Source organism: Rousettus aegyptiacus, unplaced genomic scaffold (genome assembly GCF_014176215.1).
Source record: "Rousettus aegyptiacus isolate mRouAeg1 unplaced genomic scaffold, mRouAeg1.p scaffold_m13_p_3, whole genome shotgun sequence".
Lineage (NCBI taxonomy): Eukaryota > Metazoa > Chordata > Mammalia > Chiroptera > Pteropodidae > Rousettus > Rousettus aegyptiacus.
Genome location: NW_023416306.1, coordinates 30,036,245 through 30,053,741, shown reverse-complemented (window position 1 = coordinate 30,053,741; position 17,497 = coordinate 30,036,245). Strand labels below are relative to the sequence as shown.

Here is a 17,497-nt window from a genome sequence, read left to right as displayed (position 1 = left end):
AGGTTATGGGGTATGGACATGGAAACTCAGGGAATTACTGAATTAGCAGACTTACGATGAGAAAGAACCCTTTATGTAAAGCCCCTTTACAAAGTACAAACATCTCTCCAGTACAGACAGAAATAGATTCCATATTCCACATCCTATTTCCCTCCTCAACCCTTAGGCAGTTCTACCCCCTCCACCACCCTGCCCTCTTCCCTGACAACCAAGGGAAGAGATTTCTCCCAGTTGGTAGGAATTATTCTCAGGTTCATAGGGCAAAGGCTGCCCTAGGGACAAAGGCACTGGTGTTGAGAAGCTGCAGTTCTTCCGAAATGGCGTGTCCAGTGTTTTGATGTGACTGACACCCTGCAGGAGTGCCAGAATGAGGACAGATCCTACTCTCTGCTAAGACAGAACAGAACAAACAACCTCTTCCCCTCCTCCTCCTTCTACACCCCCAATGCCTAGTCATCCACACACACCGGTAACTGTGGTGCCCTCTGTATCCAAAAGGTTTCGGGCTGCTCCTTATGGTAGTCGTGAGGCTGTAAGGGAGAGAGAGTGAATAACTCTTGGTCTGAAGCTCCCTTCCTTAACCTCTGGGTCTTCTGCTTTCCTACAGTTCACCAGAGTCCAGCTGTATGTGTGGGGTGGGATGGATTCTTACCTTTGTTGAGGCAGGAGGCCCTTCCTTAACCAGCTCCTTTTGGTAGTCATGGTGTGTCACAGACTCCATCTCAACGTGCTTCCTTGTGGGTTCTTGCTCTGCCTGCACCTCTTTACTATACAGTTCTGAGGACATCAAGGCCATTCTTCCCTGATTTTTGCCCTCCCCTTCCCCTTTCCCCATCACCCAGCCTCTCACCAGATCTGTTGGTATAGGAGCATCTCCAGCATGGCTTCACGCTTCCCTGTGGGAGGGCAGGGAGTGGAGAGAGTGGGGGAGTCTGGTTAAGAAGGCCCAGAATAAACAAATTTGAGAAAAGGAAGGGAAATCATGGTGTTTTGCCCTTATACCCATTGGACAATCCATAGTCCCACTAGAAACTTCTTCTTTTCTTTTTTCCTCTAACTAATAGATTCATTCTGGCCCATTCTCTCACGCTTCACACCTCTACTTGGCTGATAGTGGTGTCCTGGGGGCTGGTATGCATCTTTCTGGGTGGTGCTGAGGGGCATGGGTGACTGTAGCTGCAGGGTCAGCAGACCCCGGTGTCCATGTCGGAAGAAGAAACTCTCAGAGCCATCCTGCATGCTTGGGACTTGATCCAGGTGGTTGGTGGCTCTCTGTGGGTACCAAGTTGAGTGACCACAATAACCTTTCTACTACCCACCCTCATCATAAACTATTGCCTCCCCAAGTAAACAGGGGACAACCTTCAAGAAAAGGGAGAAGGTCAAGACCTTAATACCTCCTCCTCCCAGTTGTAGAGAAGGCACCGGCCCCGTGGCAACGTCTCACTAATAACCTTACACTTCTCTTCAACATTGGGGGGCTTCCATAGCCCTCGGACACCAGGTTCTGAGACTTGCAAAAATTTCCAGGGTTGTTTCTGAGGCTCCCGTTGGCAGTGATTCCAGGGGGCATAATTGGGGATTGGGTCTGCCCTGGGATTTCTCATGCTTGGAAGAGTGTAGGGGCTGTGCTCAGGGCCATAGCCTGGATTAGGCCCAGAGTCAATGGCAGGACAAGGGCCAGAATCAGGACTAGTGCCTTGACCAGGGCCAGAGCCACGACCGGGACCAGAACTGGAGCCGGTAGCAAGGCCAGGGTTAGAGCTAAGGTCACTTGTAGTACAGGGATCTTGAGAAATGCAGGGACTGTAGACAGGCTTAAAGCTAACTCTCCCATTGCCTATCTTGTGAGTAAAGCTGGATCCAGTGTAGGGCTCCCCAAGAAGACTTTCGGAGGAGGGATCCATGAGGCGGCTAGGCTTAGATTGTGGTGCTTGGGTCTTTATAGATAATGCAGCTGCTTTGGAGCTGGAGGCAGCTGCAGTGTCTGTAGCAGCTGCTGCAGCTTCTGGAGTTGCGGCTGCCAAGGCAGACTTGGGACCACTGTCCGAAGGAGATGGTTCCGGAGTGGACCCTAGTCCTTCCAAGCTGGGCCGTTCATGTAAAGATCTGAAAGTGAATGTGTCAAAGTTGTCAAAAGCTCAGGAGAGGAAGTCCACTAACCTTCCTTGTCCCCTCACGCCTGCAGCCAGAGCTGCGGCTCTTACCGTGACCGCGATCCCTCAGTAAAATCAAAGGCCTCCATCATCAGACACCAGCTACCGGGTTGCCATAGCGACGGCAAATAATCCCAGGAGTCTGCGCAGAAATGGAACTGGGCGGATGTGGAGGGTGGAGGTGGAGGTGGAGGCAAATTCCCTGAGGGGCGGAAGTCTGTAACCTGGTGCGGTGTAGAAAGGCCGCTTTCCGTCCAGACTCCATTCCGCTGTATCCCGGGCTTTTAAGGTTCCGCTGCTCTGAGGCCTCACCCTCCATAACAGCGTGATTCTCTGAGACTTTCTAAGGTGGTTGTGTTGGAGACAGGCACAAGGGCCGGGGTATCAGACAAAAGCCTACTTGTGTATTTATGTAGATGCAACAATAACTTCCCTTTAGTTCATTCTCAAAAGTAAGGGGAGCCTTTTCAAACATTTTAAGAATGAAAATACATCAGACAATCGCTTAAAGGCAAAATGGTGAGACATGGGGATTAAAAAGTAGCCGCTTTTTTGTAATTACTTCACCCTCAGTTAAAGGACACCCATCTCCTCAGACCCTCTTACTGCTTGGATTGGCAGCTGAATAAGGGCCAGGACTGAGCACAACTCACTGCTAAGATTTAATCTCTTCTTACTCATTCAGGCTTATTCCTACTGCTACTTGTCTAGAAGCTTGACTCAGGTGGACCACCAGGAAGGAAGACTCACAGATCTATAGGCAAACGCTCTTTTAACTACTGTATTGGGCCTCCTTAGTGTCTTTTACCAGACCATAGCCTAGGGGAGTCATAACCTTGAATCAGATGTCTTTCCTATTTGTAGTATCTTTATATATTTAAGACAAGGGTCAAAAATTGAGGGAGAGCAAGTTTATTCACATCACCGGGTCCCTTTTCCCCCACCCCATCCAAACGCATCCAGGTCTGGGGTCTTGGTCAGTTGGTAGGTTCAACCTGGAGGCCACTGGAGCTGTCGGCCCCCAAGTACGTGAATGTGAAGATGATACACAGATTGTGCCCCTATCTTCCCATCATTGATCACTGAAATGGAGCTTGAGGTTAGTGGGTTGGGATCATGGGAAAGGTCAAAGCATGAAGGTCATATTGAGTAGGTATGAAAATCATAGGTGAGGGGCTCAAGGGCCAAGTCACTCACCAAGACGGTATCCATCTCCCAGCCCCTCAGCCTTTGCTGTCTTCTTGGCTACAAGGAGAAGGTGTCCCAGAAGCTACAGGGAAAGGGGAGGGAGACAGATGACTTTATTCACTGAAAGCAAAACCTTTAGTTGAGTTCAGGGTTCCCCCCAGCCAAACCCTGGCCCTATTCTTCCCACCTGCTGGTCTTCATCTTCAGCTTGGCTAATCCGAGGAATGGGTTTCTTAGGGATGACGAGGAAGTGCACAGGAGCCTGAGGGGCCACATCACGGAATACAAGACACTGGGAGCAGTGACAGGTCAGAAGCCACCATGTTACTTCAACAGGCTGGATAGTATCTATGAATTTCCCATTGGGATGTGTCCTAAGGGCACCCCACCTGCTGGTCCTCATATAGAATGTCAGCTGGGAGGCTTCGATCCAGGATCCTGGAGAAGATGGTTGGGGCTGTTCCCCCAGGAGCTGCCTGCTGGGCCTTGGCCACTTCATTCCCACCATTCACACCTGCAGCTCCTCGGACCTGAAGGTGGGTCAGACACACCCAAGAGAGGGAACAGGCAATACCTCTTCCCCGTACTTGGGGCTGGTGAGGCTGGGCTCAGATAGTCATTAACTTCACCCTTCTAAGAACCTATTAGTAGTTCTCAAAGGAAAAGTTCCTCAATTTCAGAGTGTCAGCAGCAGAGAGTAGGGCCAGAGCGTTGGGCCTAGTTAGATTAACTGGCAGTATTACAATGTAGGATTCAGCAATCCAGTAGATTTCTGCATCTAAAGTGTCTAGGAAATCTAGCAGGGTTCAGGGGTAAAGGATCTACTATGAGAACCTGGAGACAGGTCCCAGTTCCTGTTTTACCATTGGTTTACCTTAGATAAATCTCCGTTTTGCTTCAAATATAAAGGGGGTAGTTTACATCATTATCTCTTAAAACCACTTGAAGCTTTTCCCATTTACCCTTATCTTAATAATTCCACTTATTTCTGTTACTTGTTTTCTGATCTTTAATCCAGGTTACCTGTTTTATTCAGGTTTTAATACAATTGCCCTATTGGACACATGGGCGTCTGGACCTTTGTCCTCTGACTGTGAATTTTAACTCCAGTCCTTTGAATTAGTGGAAGGAAGAGTTCAGTTAAGTGAACTGGGCAGCCCCAGCCCCAGGAGATTGAGAGTAGGGAAGTCCCAGGGGCTCAGAAGAGGCTGAAGGCAGTACTGTCACATTATGGAAGAGAGGGACGGGATGAATCTGACCAGTCCAGTCGCTCTGGCAGATGGAGAAGATGAGAGGTTAATACTAGTACTCAGTAGGCAAGGGGCCCAAAGGAGGGCAGAAGACTAGCTCCAAGAAGAGAAAGATCACTTCCTTAAGGGAGCACTAAGGAGGCCGCCCGGAGCAAGCGCTGGTCAGCTGAGCTTCAGGCAGGCTTAGAAGGCAGAAGCCGCATCAGGGACCTTGACCCGACCGCGGCGCACGGGCCTGTGCAGGGCGTCGGTCATCACGAGTTCGCTTTTCCCGCTGCGAGGCTTTTGGAGGAGTTGCTGCAACCACTAGTCAGACTTCACCGCACAGCCCTGGAACTTGAGCCTCAGTTCCTACAGCGCGAGGCCGTAGGACTGCGCGCGCCTGGAGAAGCCGAGGAGGAACGCGGCCCCTGGTCCCGGGGGACGTCGGAACCTGCAGGATACCCTCCTCGCCCCCAGGCCACTTCTCACCTGCGCCCCCCGCGGCCCCGCGACCGTCACAACCCTGCGCGCCACACGCAGCCCGGCAGCCAACAGCACGGCCGCCGCCATCTTCCCCTTGGCTGCGGGAACCTGTCACTTGGCCAGCGCTCAGGCTCTGAGGCTGACCCAACGTGGGGCTGCCAGGAGCCGGCGAAAGGCGTCCATTGGCTCCGCCAGCCGTGGAGAGAGTGTCTCGCCATCCCATTGGGTCGTGCTCTTGGCTCTCCATTGGCTCCGCCGCCAGAATCTTTTCATCCCATTGGCTGCTTCTGCCAACTTGACGATTTTTCCAATCCATTGGCTTCTAGTCGGCGTAAAAGTTCTTTTATCTTTGGATCCTCTAACTAGTTTTGCTATGAGTCAGTTTCTCACTACACTAAAAGAAAAAAGAGACCTACAGATGGGATTTCCCTCCAATTGGCTCCGATATACACCGCAGCCGCACTTAGGTTGTAGCGCCTGAGTGGGTGGAGCTTTTCCGTTATTGGCCCCTCCTGTTCAGGTCTTGGCCCTACTGATCGGCTGGGAGGAAGAGGGCGGTGCTCCGTCACCTGCCGCGCAAAGCCTCTAAGATTGTAGACCTTTCACCGCATTGGCCAGGAGGGTCCTGTAGGCGCTTGGCGCTCATTGGCTCCCGGAACCAAAGCTAACTCCGGGAGTCCAAAGCCTTAGGAGTATCGGGAAAGAAGAGTCGGGTGGAGGACACCAGGCAGATAGGGCTGAAGAAGAACTGGGACAGGTCTTTTTTTTTTTTTTTTTTTTTAACTGATATGATAGATGTTTTCCCCACAAGGGCAATTTCAGCCCCTTGGACATATAAGAGATTTTAAATTGACTAATTTAAGGGCACTTCCTCCTTAATTTATGTTCTTGTTAACATATTCACTCCAAGATTAAAGATTCTGCTGTTTTAAGGCGGAAATATCCTGTCTTTGCCACACGACCAATAAGCAAATGTTCTTTCCGAATCAGAAAAGATATATGATACGGTTAACTCTGTGTCGAGTTAGAAGGGCAAAGGAAATGCATCATAGCTAGGTCTGAAGTATATTTCGTTTTGCTGGCATATGTTTTGATATAAGACACAGGGTCACAAAATGCTAATATACTACTCACACCAGGTAATTTTAATCTGAAGTTTAACACATAGGACCAAAGTCACCACTGTATCTCTAGCTTTTTTTTTTTTTTTTTGACACATGGCCTGACACATAGAGGTGCTCAATAATTATTTGTAGGTTGAATTATATTTGGTGTTTCCTTTAATTTCCTCTCATTATATATAATGTATATGTATTGTATATTACATTCTTATTCACCCACTTTTTTCTATATTATTAGTCTACATAAATATACTTTGTAATGGCTGCATAATACTTCCTTGAATGAGTTTTATCATAGTAACCATTCCTTTATTGTTGATTATTAACTGAATTAGTGAATGATCATGGCACTAACTGCATGTAATCAGTAATGAGGAACTTTTTACTTCTGGAGATAGTAATGATCTCTTTCGTATAACCTTATTATTGTTTGAAAATCCTTCCTTTTCCAAAGGGCAGACATTTGCCCCTGTGATTTCCCCCAGGAGTTCTAGTAGTCCAGGCTGAATTTCTTCCCTTGGAAGGATAGATAGACTCCCCAAATGTGAGGAAATGTAGACTGGCCTTTTCTCAGTGCCCTAAAGGATATAGTTCCCTGTGGTGCCTGTTGACCCCAGGAAGGAATATACCTGCCAAGAAAGACTCTTTGTGGTTAATTGGGCTCAAATTCATAATCAGAGTCTAGCAACTATTGCTAACAGGGGCCTTTCATGCACTCTGCATTTCAGGGAAAAGCCACAGACTGAACTGTCAGCCTCCTGCATTATGTTCCCATGTTCCTAGTTTAGCCTTACCTTATGAAGGAGTTCTTGGAATAATCTTCCAACTAATGGGGTGAGACCTGTCCCATTCAATCGGAGCTGCACAGCTATATCCTTATTTGCATATTTACTGAGCAATCAGAGCATCTCCATCATGACTAATCAGAATGAGTGATCATGACCAATCAGGAAAGTGCTATTTGGACCAATCATACTGCAAATTTAGATTCATCATTTGCATAGAAATGGACCAATCAAGGACAGGGTGGGGGTGGAACTTTCTCTGTAAAAGCAGACCTTCCATTTGTCTTGGCAGAGTGAACTACTGGGTTCCAGTGAAGGTTGTGTTACCCCAGTTTGCAAACTTTACCTGAATAAAGTTTCTCTATTTTTGCACCCCAGATTGGGGACTCCTGTTGGTATAGGGTTGCTGACAGTGACCCTTTGTTGACACTTCGGGGATAGCAGCAGCTCCTAGAGCTGCTCAGGATAAGGGCAAGAGACAAAAGGAGCTGGAACCTCAGAAAAAGAAGAAAACCAGCCAGGAGGGGTGGGTGAGTACAAAACACTTTGAAACTGGTTATTTCTTTCAGTTCTCATAGAGAGCATGTAGCACAGAGATCACTCCTGTTTTACAGATTCAGAAACTGAGGCCCAGAGAGGGAAAGTGACTTGCCCACTTATATCACAGAACCCAGGGGAGAATAGAGGTTTTTCTCCAGTGTCGGAATCTTCTACTCCCCATAAAAATTACCTATGGGTTTCCTAGTCACTCCCCCACATTCATCGACTTTAGACCCTGGCCCACAGTCTTCTCTAATCCAAGCCTTTGCAATTACTTGCAGCTGCTGTCATCTGAAAACTGCAATGCTCTGCAGGTTCTGACCACTGTCTCCTGTACTTCGATCCCTGCCACGTCTGCTACTGGACCTCATTAGAGACTTCTGTTCCTTTGTTACTTTTTTCAATCTGCCAATTGCTTTCTGGCTTCACTTTTTTTCCCTATTTGTATGGTCAGCTCCCTCCACATCCTCAAGCCTTTTTTTTGCCTTACTTTCCTGATCATCCTCCCTGCCACCCTTTTACCCTTCCACCCTTCCACCCTTCCACCCTTCCATCACCACCCATTAATCTAAATATTTTTGCTTTTCTGGTTTTATAACTAGATTCCTGCTTCCAACTGTACCTGGATCCTCAACTACACGCTAATCAGGTTTTTCTCCAGTTCCCCAGATTAGCCTTCTCAAACTTTCACCTCTCTTTTTCTATTTCCTACTTTTCACTCTTATCCCTCTCCTCCCCCACTAGCAGTTGATCTTGTCTCCTACTTCACAGGGGAACTTCTATGAGATCTTACTCCCTGTAGCTCGGTGATGGCCCCCTTCCTCTTGGTTGTAGGAAGTGGTTTTTCTCCTGTCCAGAGTGAATCCTTTCACTTCTGCCTTGACTTCATCCCCTCCCTCCATCTTTGGAATTTTGTCTTACCAGGCATCAGTCTTTCTCTTCTGCATCCTTCAAGGTCTTTTTTTTCTACTGGCTCCCTTTTCCTTCCTAAATAATGCTTCCTCAACTCCATATCTCCCTCTGGATATTGTCTGACTTCTTTCCTGCTCTATTCATCCAAGTTCCTTAAAGAAATTCTTTCTGCTTCCACTACATCACTGAAACTACACTCTGAAGTCCCCAAAGACCTTCTAATTACACAATCCAAAGGACACTTTTCATTCTTAATCTTACTGGAGGCCACAGCTGCAGCTCATTCTATTCTTCTTGAAACCCCCTCCCCATCCTTGGCTTCCTTGAAGCCACTCTCTCCTTCCGATGCCAGAGCTTAAATGTTTGAGTGTGGTGGAGGCAGATATCTGGGTCCAGCTTCTCTCCTGTGTGGTGTTCTCTTTTGCCCCCAATAGGTGCCATCTCTAAGGCCTTAGGATGTCTATCCCTGGGCTGAGCTCTCGCTGTCCTGTACAGAGTCAGGTCAGATCCCAGTGGTTTCCCCTTTATTGCTGATCTGGGCCAGGCTCATAGAGGCCTGTCCCAGGTGTTGACATTGTCTGTCCCTGGAGGAGGGGAGAATAGAGGTGAAAGGATCAGGTACGAGGGTCAAATGTAGAGCCAGGTTTGAAGCTGCTTGAGCCAGGGAGCCCAGGGGAACTAGGGTGGGAGCTGCGTTGGCCAGAGGGCCCCTGCTTCTGTAGGGCCTTGAAGTCAGAGTTGCTGATGATGGTTTCTCGAAGGGTAGGCATCTCTGCAAAAGGCACATAGTCTGCTCCTGGGGGCGGAAACCAGTACAGTTATGGGATGTAAGGGGTGAAGGAGTGAGGTAGTCTTGGGGGGGATGGTTGAGGATGGAAGTGCCTTCCTGCCTGACCTTCACCTTGGAATAGCCCTCTTTCCAGGTTTCCCCCTCACCATGAGGTCTCCCTCCTCGTCTCCGGGTCTCCTCAGTCTCAAAGAAAGTCTCATGTTCCTCCCAGCGCCGGTCACAGGCCGCACAGAGGAAATTAGACTCAAAGCAGTTGCAGCAACAACCTAGAGCAAGGAGACAGCCAAAAATAAATATAGGGAATTGGGGCTGCCTAATGATCTGATTTCTCTCACCTCTTCTTCACCAACCACAAACACAAGTCTCTCCTACCAGTTTCCCCATCCTTGTCCCCAAACTATTTGCAACCTATCCCCACCCATGCCCACCTCTGTACTCCCCTTGTCTTAGAAGGTACCTTTGACCCTGCAGGGATGGGACCTGGTAGCTGCATGGTCTTCATGGCTGTGTTTACAGCGACATTGGGCCCTCCAGGCCTTGGGGTCAAAGGTAGCTCGTCTCTTGAGCCAGAACTCACCCACTTCCTCTGGGCGTGATGGGATAAAGCAGAACATGAGGCAGCGGCACTGGCCCACATTGCAGGGCACAGATATGTCTATGGGAATGGGGATGGGTGGTAGGATTAGATCAGTACTTGATAGGGCCTGGCCTTCCCATGCCAACCCGCTTTCCCATACCAACACACATACGCTTTTTCTCATACATCCCAATGTATGACAGAGTATAGTTATTCCTCCCCACCAACAGGGGCTGGAAGGGATAATTCAGTTCTCCCTACCTGAGATGATCTGGTGCTCTCTCAACAAGTGTCCACAAAAGCACTTGGACTCATCCCCAATTCGGAAACAGTCCCATAGATAATGGGGGCAACGCCAGCCAATGTAGAGACCTGGGTGTGGTGGGATTGAGTAAAAAGGACAAATGAGAAGGAAAAATAGCCTAAGCTCCCCCAGGTGTTCTCACTGACATCTATCCCCTGGTGGGGGGACCTCACCTCTTCCTCCACGTGTATTCATGAGGATTCCGCCCATGAGTCCATATCCCCATCTCTTTAGACTTTTTTTCTCAGTGTTTCCTTTTTGCTGCACAAGTGTTTCATTTCCCTCCCCACTGCATCCCTGTCAGCCTGTCGGAGATGACTGAAGACAGTCTTCAGTTTCCAAGTATGAAGATTATAGATGAAATTTTATTTGAAAATGAACATGAACCTCAGTGAGTTTTCTGTGACTATAGGGATTCTCATCTCTTTCCTTCCCCAACTTAAAGCCCAGCTTTCCTTAGTTTCCTCGAGGTGTCTAAGGTGAGGAAAAGGGAAGATGATTGGCCAGCTATAGAGTAGATGGTGGAGACTGGTTACTAAGGTGCCTGGTTGTTGAAGGAACCTGAAGAGGAGGAAGAGGTTGGGCAGCTTGGGGCCAGGAGGAGGGTTTTCCTCACTTTTCCAGGGCCTCATACTTCTCTTCCATGTTCCTGGTGTTATTGAACTAATGTCTTCTATGAACCTGAGAAAGGCTGCCTGTGGCTCTTCAAGGGTCAGGAAGAAGGAGTAGGCCAGAAGTCATGAGTGGTGAAGATCAAAAACTATAATCTTGTGAGGCTCGGGAAGGAGGTATAGAAAGGAAGGTGAGGCTAAGAAGTATCCCTGAGCTCAGGTGCCAGTAAGAGGCCACAGCCCTTGAGAGCCTGGTTTCAGCAGTGGTATCTGAAAATGTCTGGCTTCACGGTCAATCTTACCATAAGGCATGAGTGCTGCTGTGTAAATGTGGGAGGAGAACCAGAGAGCCCCCTTCACTCAGATTTTCTCATCCTCCATGAGAGCTGAGAGAGTACCCCAAGAATCCTATATGAGTCCCCATGGGACCTTAAGCTATAGGGCTTTTATTCTAATATAAAGGCTACTATGAAGTATCACTTCCACCCAAGTGTCCCTGATTTCCCCTAAGGACCTCTCTTCTTGCCTTCCATGGCTCCTTGTGGTACTCTTATCACAGTACAATGCATTATAATGAACTGTTTGTTCACTTGTATTCCTTTTAGGCCGTCAGTTTTGCCAAGGAAGGGTCAGTCTTTTCATCTACATGTTTAGTCCTAGCACAGGGCCTGGCACAAAATAGGTGCTCAGACAGCTTGATGGGATAAGTGAATGAGTAAATTCAGGAGAGAAGAGAAACCCACCATTCCAGGCATAACCCTAAAATTCCATAAGGAAGATGAGAAACAGTTGGTGTCCTCTGGTTTTTGACTCTGGCCCGGGCCATAATCTATAATTTTGTGTCTAATTACTGAACTAGGTTTTCTTGTCTTACCCATGGTATCTCAGAGTCTAAAGCCTGTCCAGATGTGGCTTTTGGCTTTGCTGCTTCTGTCTTGATGCTGATGGCTCGTAGTGCCAGTGCCCCCCACAACACCAGGGAGCCTTGATTCAAAGGGCAGAGTATAGGCAGAGTCACAATGGGGGTGGGTGGGGGCCAGGATTCTACTACAGAAATTCTGAACTCCATCTAGAATAGCAGGTGAGGTGTGGAAGTGAAGAGGGGTCAGTGCCCAGAGGTTAAGGCTGAGCCTGAGGCCTGGGAGAGTCAAGTCCAAGCACTGACGTGGGAGTCAGTGCCCAGCTTTCAGATGAAGACTGAAGTTTAACAGGGAGACTGGCAACTACACCTCAGACTCTTTTGTAGGTGTCAGTGCCCTTAAAATAGGATCATTGACATCTGGCTTCGTATTCCAGAGTGGTGCTCTCTATTCTCTGCCCTGATTCTAAACCCTATTCCTGTTATGAGTGGACAAGAACTGGCAGGGGGAGGAGATATTATCTAGGACACCATTTTGGTTCTGTACAGCACAGTTGATTCTATGATCACATAATCATGTTTGCATAACATCTCCATACAGCATATAGCTATTTTTACATGAAGGATGTCTCCAGCCCAGACCTCTTTCTTGAACTGCAGATCCATGTAGCTATCTGTTTAAGAGACTCTTTCACCAGTGTGTTCCACAAGCACTTCAGATGTGTTATATTCAATCATTCCTTCCAAACCTGACCCTTGCCCATTGTCCTGTTTATCCAAAACATACTTAGCAAGCATCTGTTGTTTCAGGTATTCACTTAATGGACGGCACCATTATCCAATTAGTTACTTAAGCCAATAAAATAGATGTTATTCCAGGCATGTTCCTCTCTTATCCTACACATCCAATAATCTAAAGGTCAGTTTTACCTTCTTAACGTTCCTTGACTTTGTCTACTTCTTTCCACCTCCACCTATCTACTTCTTACCTGGATTATGACCAGTACCCTACAATGTAATCTTCCTGTCTCCAGTCTTGTCTTTCACCAGTCTACCCTACTGCTAGAGTGATTTTGCAAAAACACAAATCTGTTCATGTCTGTTCATGTTATTATCCCATTTAAAATCTTTTAGTGACTCTCAATTGCCCTCAGGATATATTCCCAGCTCTTGAGTTTGGCACATTAATGCCTGTGCAATCCTGCCCTTTCAGAGCTGAACTGGCTACTCTCTCAACACTATACAGCAGGCACACTACGTTACTTACAGTTTCCTGCTGATACCTTGCCCTGTCAGGTGCCAGCAAGAGGCCACAACCCTTGAGAGCCTGGTTTCAGTAGTAGTATCTGGTATCCCACTTTTTACCTGGCTGCCTCTTCTGACTCATCTTATAGATTTCAGCCGTGAAGTGATCCCTTCCAATAAATGATGAACAAATAGAATAAAAGCTTACACTTGATACTTCTCTACAGAGCACATATACTAACTCTCTAGAGACCAAAGGTCCCTAATATTAGAAGGGAACCCCAAATGTCTGTTCAGGATTGAATGACACTTAAATTTCAGTATACAAATGCCTGTTTAAACAGGAAAATGAAGAAGTCCAATTTTAAGAGTGCAGTAGCCTTGAAAAGTGGGGAATAGACAGGAAGTTCTGAGGAGGAGAATGAGGGGACTCAACAGACCCTACATTTATAAGAAGAGTAAGAAAGAGTGACAGAAGATATTAAAATAAGCAAACAAAACTGTTTCAATGACTGAAGTGAGACTGAGAAACAAATGAGATCACTGTGACTTTCTTGTCCTGTGGTAGAGTGGGGAAGGTCCCTACATGGGACTGAGAAAAATAAATTACATGGAAGAGGGACAGGGATAGAATTATTTGTTGGTCCTTATATCTTAGGCCCATTTGTTTTGACATAACTCTCTACTCCCATCATAAGAGGAAAGAAAGTATGAAAAACCAAAATAAATTGAAAAACCAAAATAAATGAAGTGACATACATTAAATTCAGTCTAGAAACCCCAGAATCCTCATAGCAGGCCAGGGTAATCTTACCAAAGGTAATCCTTATAGATATGAAGTTCAGTAACACAGGTACATGTGCCCACACCCAGGATGGCATATGTTTATACAGTACATCTGGACACCCTTTATAGATAAGCACAGCACGCCACTAATCGGACTGTCAAAGGTACTACTTCTGGGATGAGACTTGAAATAGCAGGGCTAGAAGATATGACTTTCCTCTTTGGTGGAGACTCACAGATGATTATGGGTCCTATATGCAGAGGTGACAGCCTTTTAATGGAGTTCCATCAAGGGGACGAAGGCCTTTTGCCAGGTAAAAGCAACAAATCACCTGGAGACTGTCCAGATCCTGGGCCACCTCTGCCTTAGGGTTTGTTAGGTGTAGGTAAACTGAGCCCTAGATCTGGGGCTGGCCTGTGGCCCTTCTGATTTTAACATCTTTAGTTTGGCCACATGTCCCTACCTGGGCTTTATGTGAATATCCTACTTTTTGTCTGCATCCATGCCATCCACCTTGGCCCACCTGTCTCCTCCCTTCCCAGGTTCTAGGCAGGTGGCATTGCCATTTTCACAAGGGGCAACTAACCACTGAATGGGCAAGTTCTCAGAACCTGTTGAATTGGAGGGTGACCATGGGCCTGTCAGAAGCCTCTGAAAGGCTGCCTGGGCTCACCTGTCTGGATGGCATTCAGGGCTGCATTCTTCTCCCACTGGAAAAGATTATTCACCTGAGCACCAAACTTCTCTCTGTGCATTGCCTTAGCCACTTCCACCAACTCTGCTTGTTTAGCAGGGACCACTGGGTGGGCTTTGTAACCTGGGAAGGGAGGGGCTGAGTAACCAAAGGGATGAGAAGAGGCCCTAAGTCTAAGAGAAGGGCCTAGGTCAAAGAATAACCCAATCCTCTCCTCCTGGGGCAGGTGAAAGATCGTGATGAGAATGGGGAAAAGGACAGGAGCAATTACGGCTAATTCCTTTCTTCTTCTTTCCAGGATGACGTCCAGGCTGAGCTGTGTGAGCGGTGCTGATAGAGGCATCTACCTCCTCCTTCTCTTCATCCTCTTCCCTTTCATTTGCCAATGTGTCCAGGCGAACCTGGGCTGAAGGGCCTGAAAGGGAGTCCTTTTCAAGGATCTCTGATTCAGAGGTCGGGGCGGATCTTCTCCATGAGGCCTTGCTGGAGGAAGATTCAGAAAAGAGGTCTTCCTTCAGAGTATCAGAGGAAGACATAGAGCTATGGCCTGGTGGTGATGAGTTATGAAAACTAAGGTGTTTCTCTGGGACCTTAGAGATGCGACTCTCCAAATGGCTCTCAGGGGTAGAGGCCTTGGAGGTAGAAGGTAGAGTTTCATAGGCGTGTGGCTCTAAAGGGGTTTCAGGGATGGGAGGCTTCAAAGAGGTTTCCGAGTTGTGGGTCTCTAAAGGGGTCTGGGAAGTGGAAGGCTCCAAAAGAGTTTCAGGGGTAAGGGGCTCTAAAGGGGTCTCAAAGATGGAAGGCTCCAAGGGGGTTTCAGTGATAGGGGGCTCCAGTGAATCCTCAGCAGAGGGGTCCTTTGAAGAAGGGTGCTCCTCTCCATCCACGGTGGTTTGAGGCTCTTCTATGACCTTGTCTGCCTCCATCTAGTGGTAGAATAGGGTACAGGCTTCATTAGATCAGAATTGGAGGGTCTGCAAGTCAGGGTTCACAGTGGGTTATGGAATTAAGATAAGGTTCTCAGTGCACCTGAGATAGAAAGGGGAGAGATGAACTCTGAATCAGGGTACGGTGCCAGGAGTTTCACCCATGTGACTAACACCCATGCGGCATCCTGTTATGGGTTGTGAGGGAGCTCAAACTTAAAGATTGAAAGGCTGAAGCAGTCAGAATCCCATCAGTAGATGGTAGCAGAGGACCATGCCGCAAGAGGAACCTGAACATAGCATCTTGGCTAGTCCAAGAAAAGGGTTCTGGGCAGACCTTAGGACTGTGGGGAGGGTCAGGCTGTGGAATTCTAGGAACTGGAAATACCAAGCCCAAGTGGGGATTTTCTCCCCAAAGTACAGGAGGATGCCACGATGGTGGGGCCCTCTGCACAGTCTAGTTTTGTCTATGGACCACACACACATTTCCTTGATGATGTCATTCATGTTCAGGACTTCAACTCCTTCCAGCTGTATGCTGATGACTCCTAAATCCAAAATTTCAGCTCAGACCTTTTTAAACCCCTATATTTCACATTCATATCCACTGGCTGCTAGACATGGCTTTATGGATGTACACAGGGCACCTAAACTGAACTCTTGGAATTAGCGCAGTCTTCTTCTTTTCTCTTAGCCTTCGTCTTCAATAAGCCCAAGGACTGTATTTCCTATCTTCTAACTATCCCTAAAGTCCATTCTCTTCTCTCTTTTCCCTCCAGTTTTGTTCAAGCTCTTACCATTTTCTACCAGGATTATGTAATAACTATGCTCCTCTGCTGCCTTCCCCATGTTAATACACTCACCCATTCTTTCACTGATTTATGTAACTTACACTTTTATAAAGGGCTTAATCGTACACTTTTACTCAGGCACTGTGCTAAGTACTGGATTCAGTTGAAAGAATTTGGGAAGGAGACAGGTTAACCAAAATGACAATACAAATGAGCTGGTGTTGTGCTGGGGTAAGTCCAGGATACTGTGGGCGAGTGGAGTGTGCCTAATTTATCTTGGAAGTATGTCCAAAAGAAGTGAGTCCTCCTTAATGACCCAATTGGAATCTTTCTAAAATGCAAACCTAACAATGGCATCCTCTTGCTTAAAAATACTCAGTGACTCAGCCTAAGGATTAAGTCTAAATTTCTTGGCTCTGACATTCAAAGCCTGTCATCATTTGCATCAGTGCCTAAGGATTCTAGCCTTAACTTTCCCTGCTCCCTACTTTCCCCCTCATGCCCCTGAGATACTAAGTACATCACTTAAACTCATCGAAACCTTTGAAAAGGGGAAGTTTGAAGCAGGAAGTAGAAGGAGAGGTAGGATGGTGGGGAGGAAGATGACCAGACATTCGGCTCGAGGAAAAAGGGACCTGGGGTTGGAGGACCAGAGGATTGGAGGAAAGAAAGGGAAAATAGAAGGGGAGGGTTAAGATGAAAAGTAGCGAATGGGAGGGGGTTGAACTGAGGAAGGAAGGGACAGAAAGTATTAGGAGGGAAATGGGATGAGGGTTTGGAGTGGGGGCCATTGGAGAGACTACATACCTTTGGGCTTTGGCTTGGCTGTTACAAGTCCTTAGGTCATGATCTTGTTTGAAGCTGGGAAGGGGAAGCGTTAACCCCAAGGGAGGGAAGGCTCTTGGTTGTGGATGAGACCTGGCTTCGGGGCCTGTGTGGTGACAGGCTTTGCCTGCAAGTCTAGACTTGGGGAAGAGACTTGAACACCTGCGGAAATTTGCAAAGGAGCTCTGCCCAGAACCGAAGAAGAGTGGGAGGGGGAGGGACTAGGGGTCCAGGGCTAATGAAGGTGGGAGTTGACTAAAACCTCTGGAATCCAGACCGGGAGAGATGGGATCTCTCACCAAGGCAACCGGAACGCCCAATAGTCTCAGTGTCAACAGCAGTCTGGTCACTTCCCCGGGGGGGTGAGGTCTTCTCAGGGGGCTGCATTGGACCTGGAGGGGACGAACCTAGAGGGTTCACTTCTTTTGAGGAAGTTTGCAGGATATCTTTGAAAGTCTCTGGGTAGGGTTTGCGGATTATCTGGTGCGACGTCTGTGAGTGTCTGGGTTTGTGAGGGTTTCTGTGGGGTTCCTATGAGCTGTCTTGGGGGCGCAGTGAGGTCTGAGGATATGAGGAGAGCATGGTGGGTGGGTGGCTGAAAGCAAATACTCGGATAACTGGGGCCGGGGCGGAGTCTGTCCTCGGAGCCCAGCAGGACCAAGTTAGAGACC

General features: G+C 47.7%; 2 protein-coding genes across 4 annotated transcripts; both read right to left on the bottom strand.

Moving 5' to 3' along the window:
• Positions 1 to 51: 51 nt before the first annotated feature.
• Positions 52 to 3,586, bottom strand: SPAG8 (sperm associated antigen 8). The gene is given in 10 exon segments (XM_016130284.2): positions 52 to 351; positions 468 to 530; positions 653 to 767; positions 851 to 896; positions 1,098 to 1,272; positions 1,398 to 2,109; positions 2,208 to 2,331; positions 2,334 to 2,499; positions 3,354 to 3,426; positions 3,532 to 3,586. Coding segments are annotated over 9 exon segments (1,605 nt in total). The 5' UTR covers positions 3,369 to 3,426; positions 3,532 to 3,586; the 3' UTR covers positions 52 to 162.
• On the bottom strand, positions 3,053 to 17,407 carry LOC107502781 (histidine triad nucleotide-binding protein 2, mitochondrial). Of its 3 annotated transcripts, XM_036239380.1 has the most exons (10): positions 16,809 to 16,998; positions 14,556 to 15,210; positions 14,264 to 14,407; positions 10,046 to 10,156; positions 9,789 to 9,862; positions 9,354 to 9,473; positions 3,734 to 3,874; positions 3,532 to 3,636; positions 3,354 to 3,426; positions 3,053 to 3,238 (listed from the first exon to the last, which is right to left on the bottom strand). In XM_036239380.1, exons 2-10 carry the CDS (start codon positions 15,208 to 15,210, stop codon positions 3,147 to 3,149), a joined length of 1,515 nt encoding a protein of 504 aa, XP_036095273.1. In that variant the 5' UTR covers positions 16,809 to 16,998; the 3' UTR covers positions 3,053 to 3,146. The 3 variants fall into 3 exon arrangements, with proteins under 3 accessions (XP_036095273.1, XP_015985776.1, XP_015985777.1); XM_016130291.2 differs by lacking the exons at positions 3,053 to 3,238; positions 3,354 to 3,426; positions 3,532 to 3,636; positions 3,734 to 3,874 and adding an exon at positions 8,879 to 9,213 and having other exon boundaries at positions 9,665 to 9,862; positions 16,809 to 17,407; XM_016130290.2 differs by lacking the exons at positions 9,354 to 9,473; positions 9,789 to 9,862; positions 10,046 to 10,156; ... (1 more) ...; positions 14,556 to 15,210; positions 16,809 to 16,998 and adding an exon at positions 5,066 to 5,233.
• Between the last annotated feature and the right edge of the window lie 90 nt (positions 17,408 to 17,497).

Bases quoted from the DNA above. Each gene is read 5' to 3' on its own strand.
- LOC107502781 (XM_036239380.1), bottom strand. From the start codon at position 15,210: ATGGAGGCAGACAAGGTCATAGAAGAGCCTCAAACCACCGTGGATGGA. The intron at 14,408-14,555 runs GTAATTGCTCCT...CTCCCTTCCCAG, and splicing joins GAAGAAGAAAGGAATTAGCC to GTTACAAAGCCCACCCAGTG. The intron at 9,474-9,788 runs GTGGGTGAGTTC...TCCTTGCTCTAG, and splicing joins TCCCATCACGCCCAGAGGAA to GTTGTTGCTGCAACTGCTTT.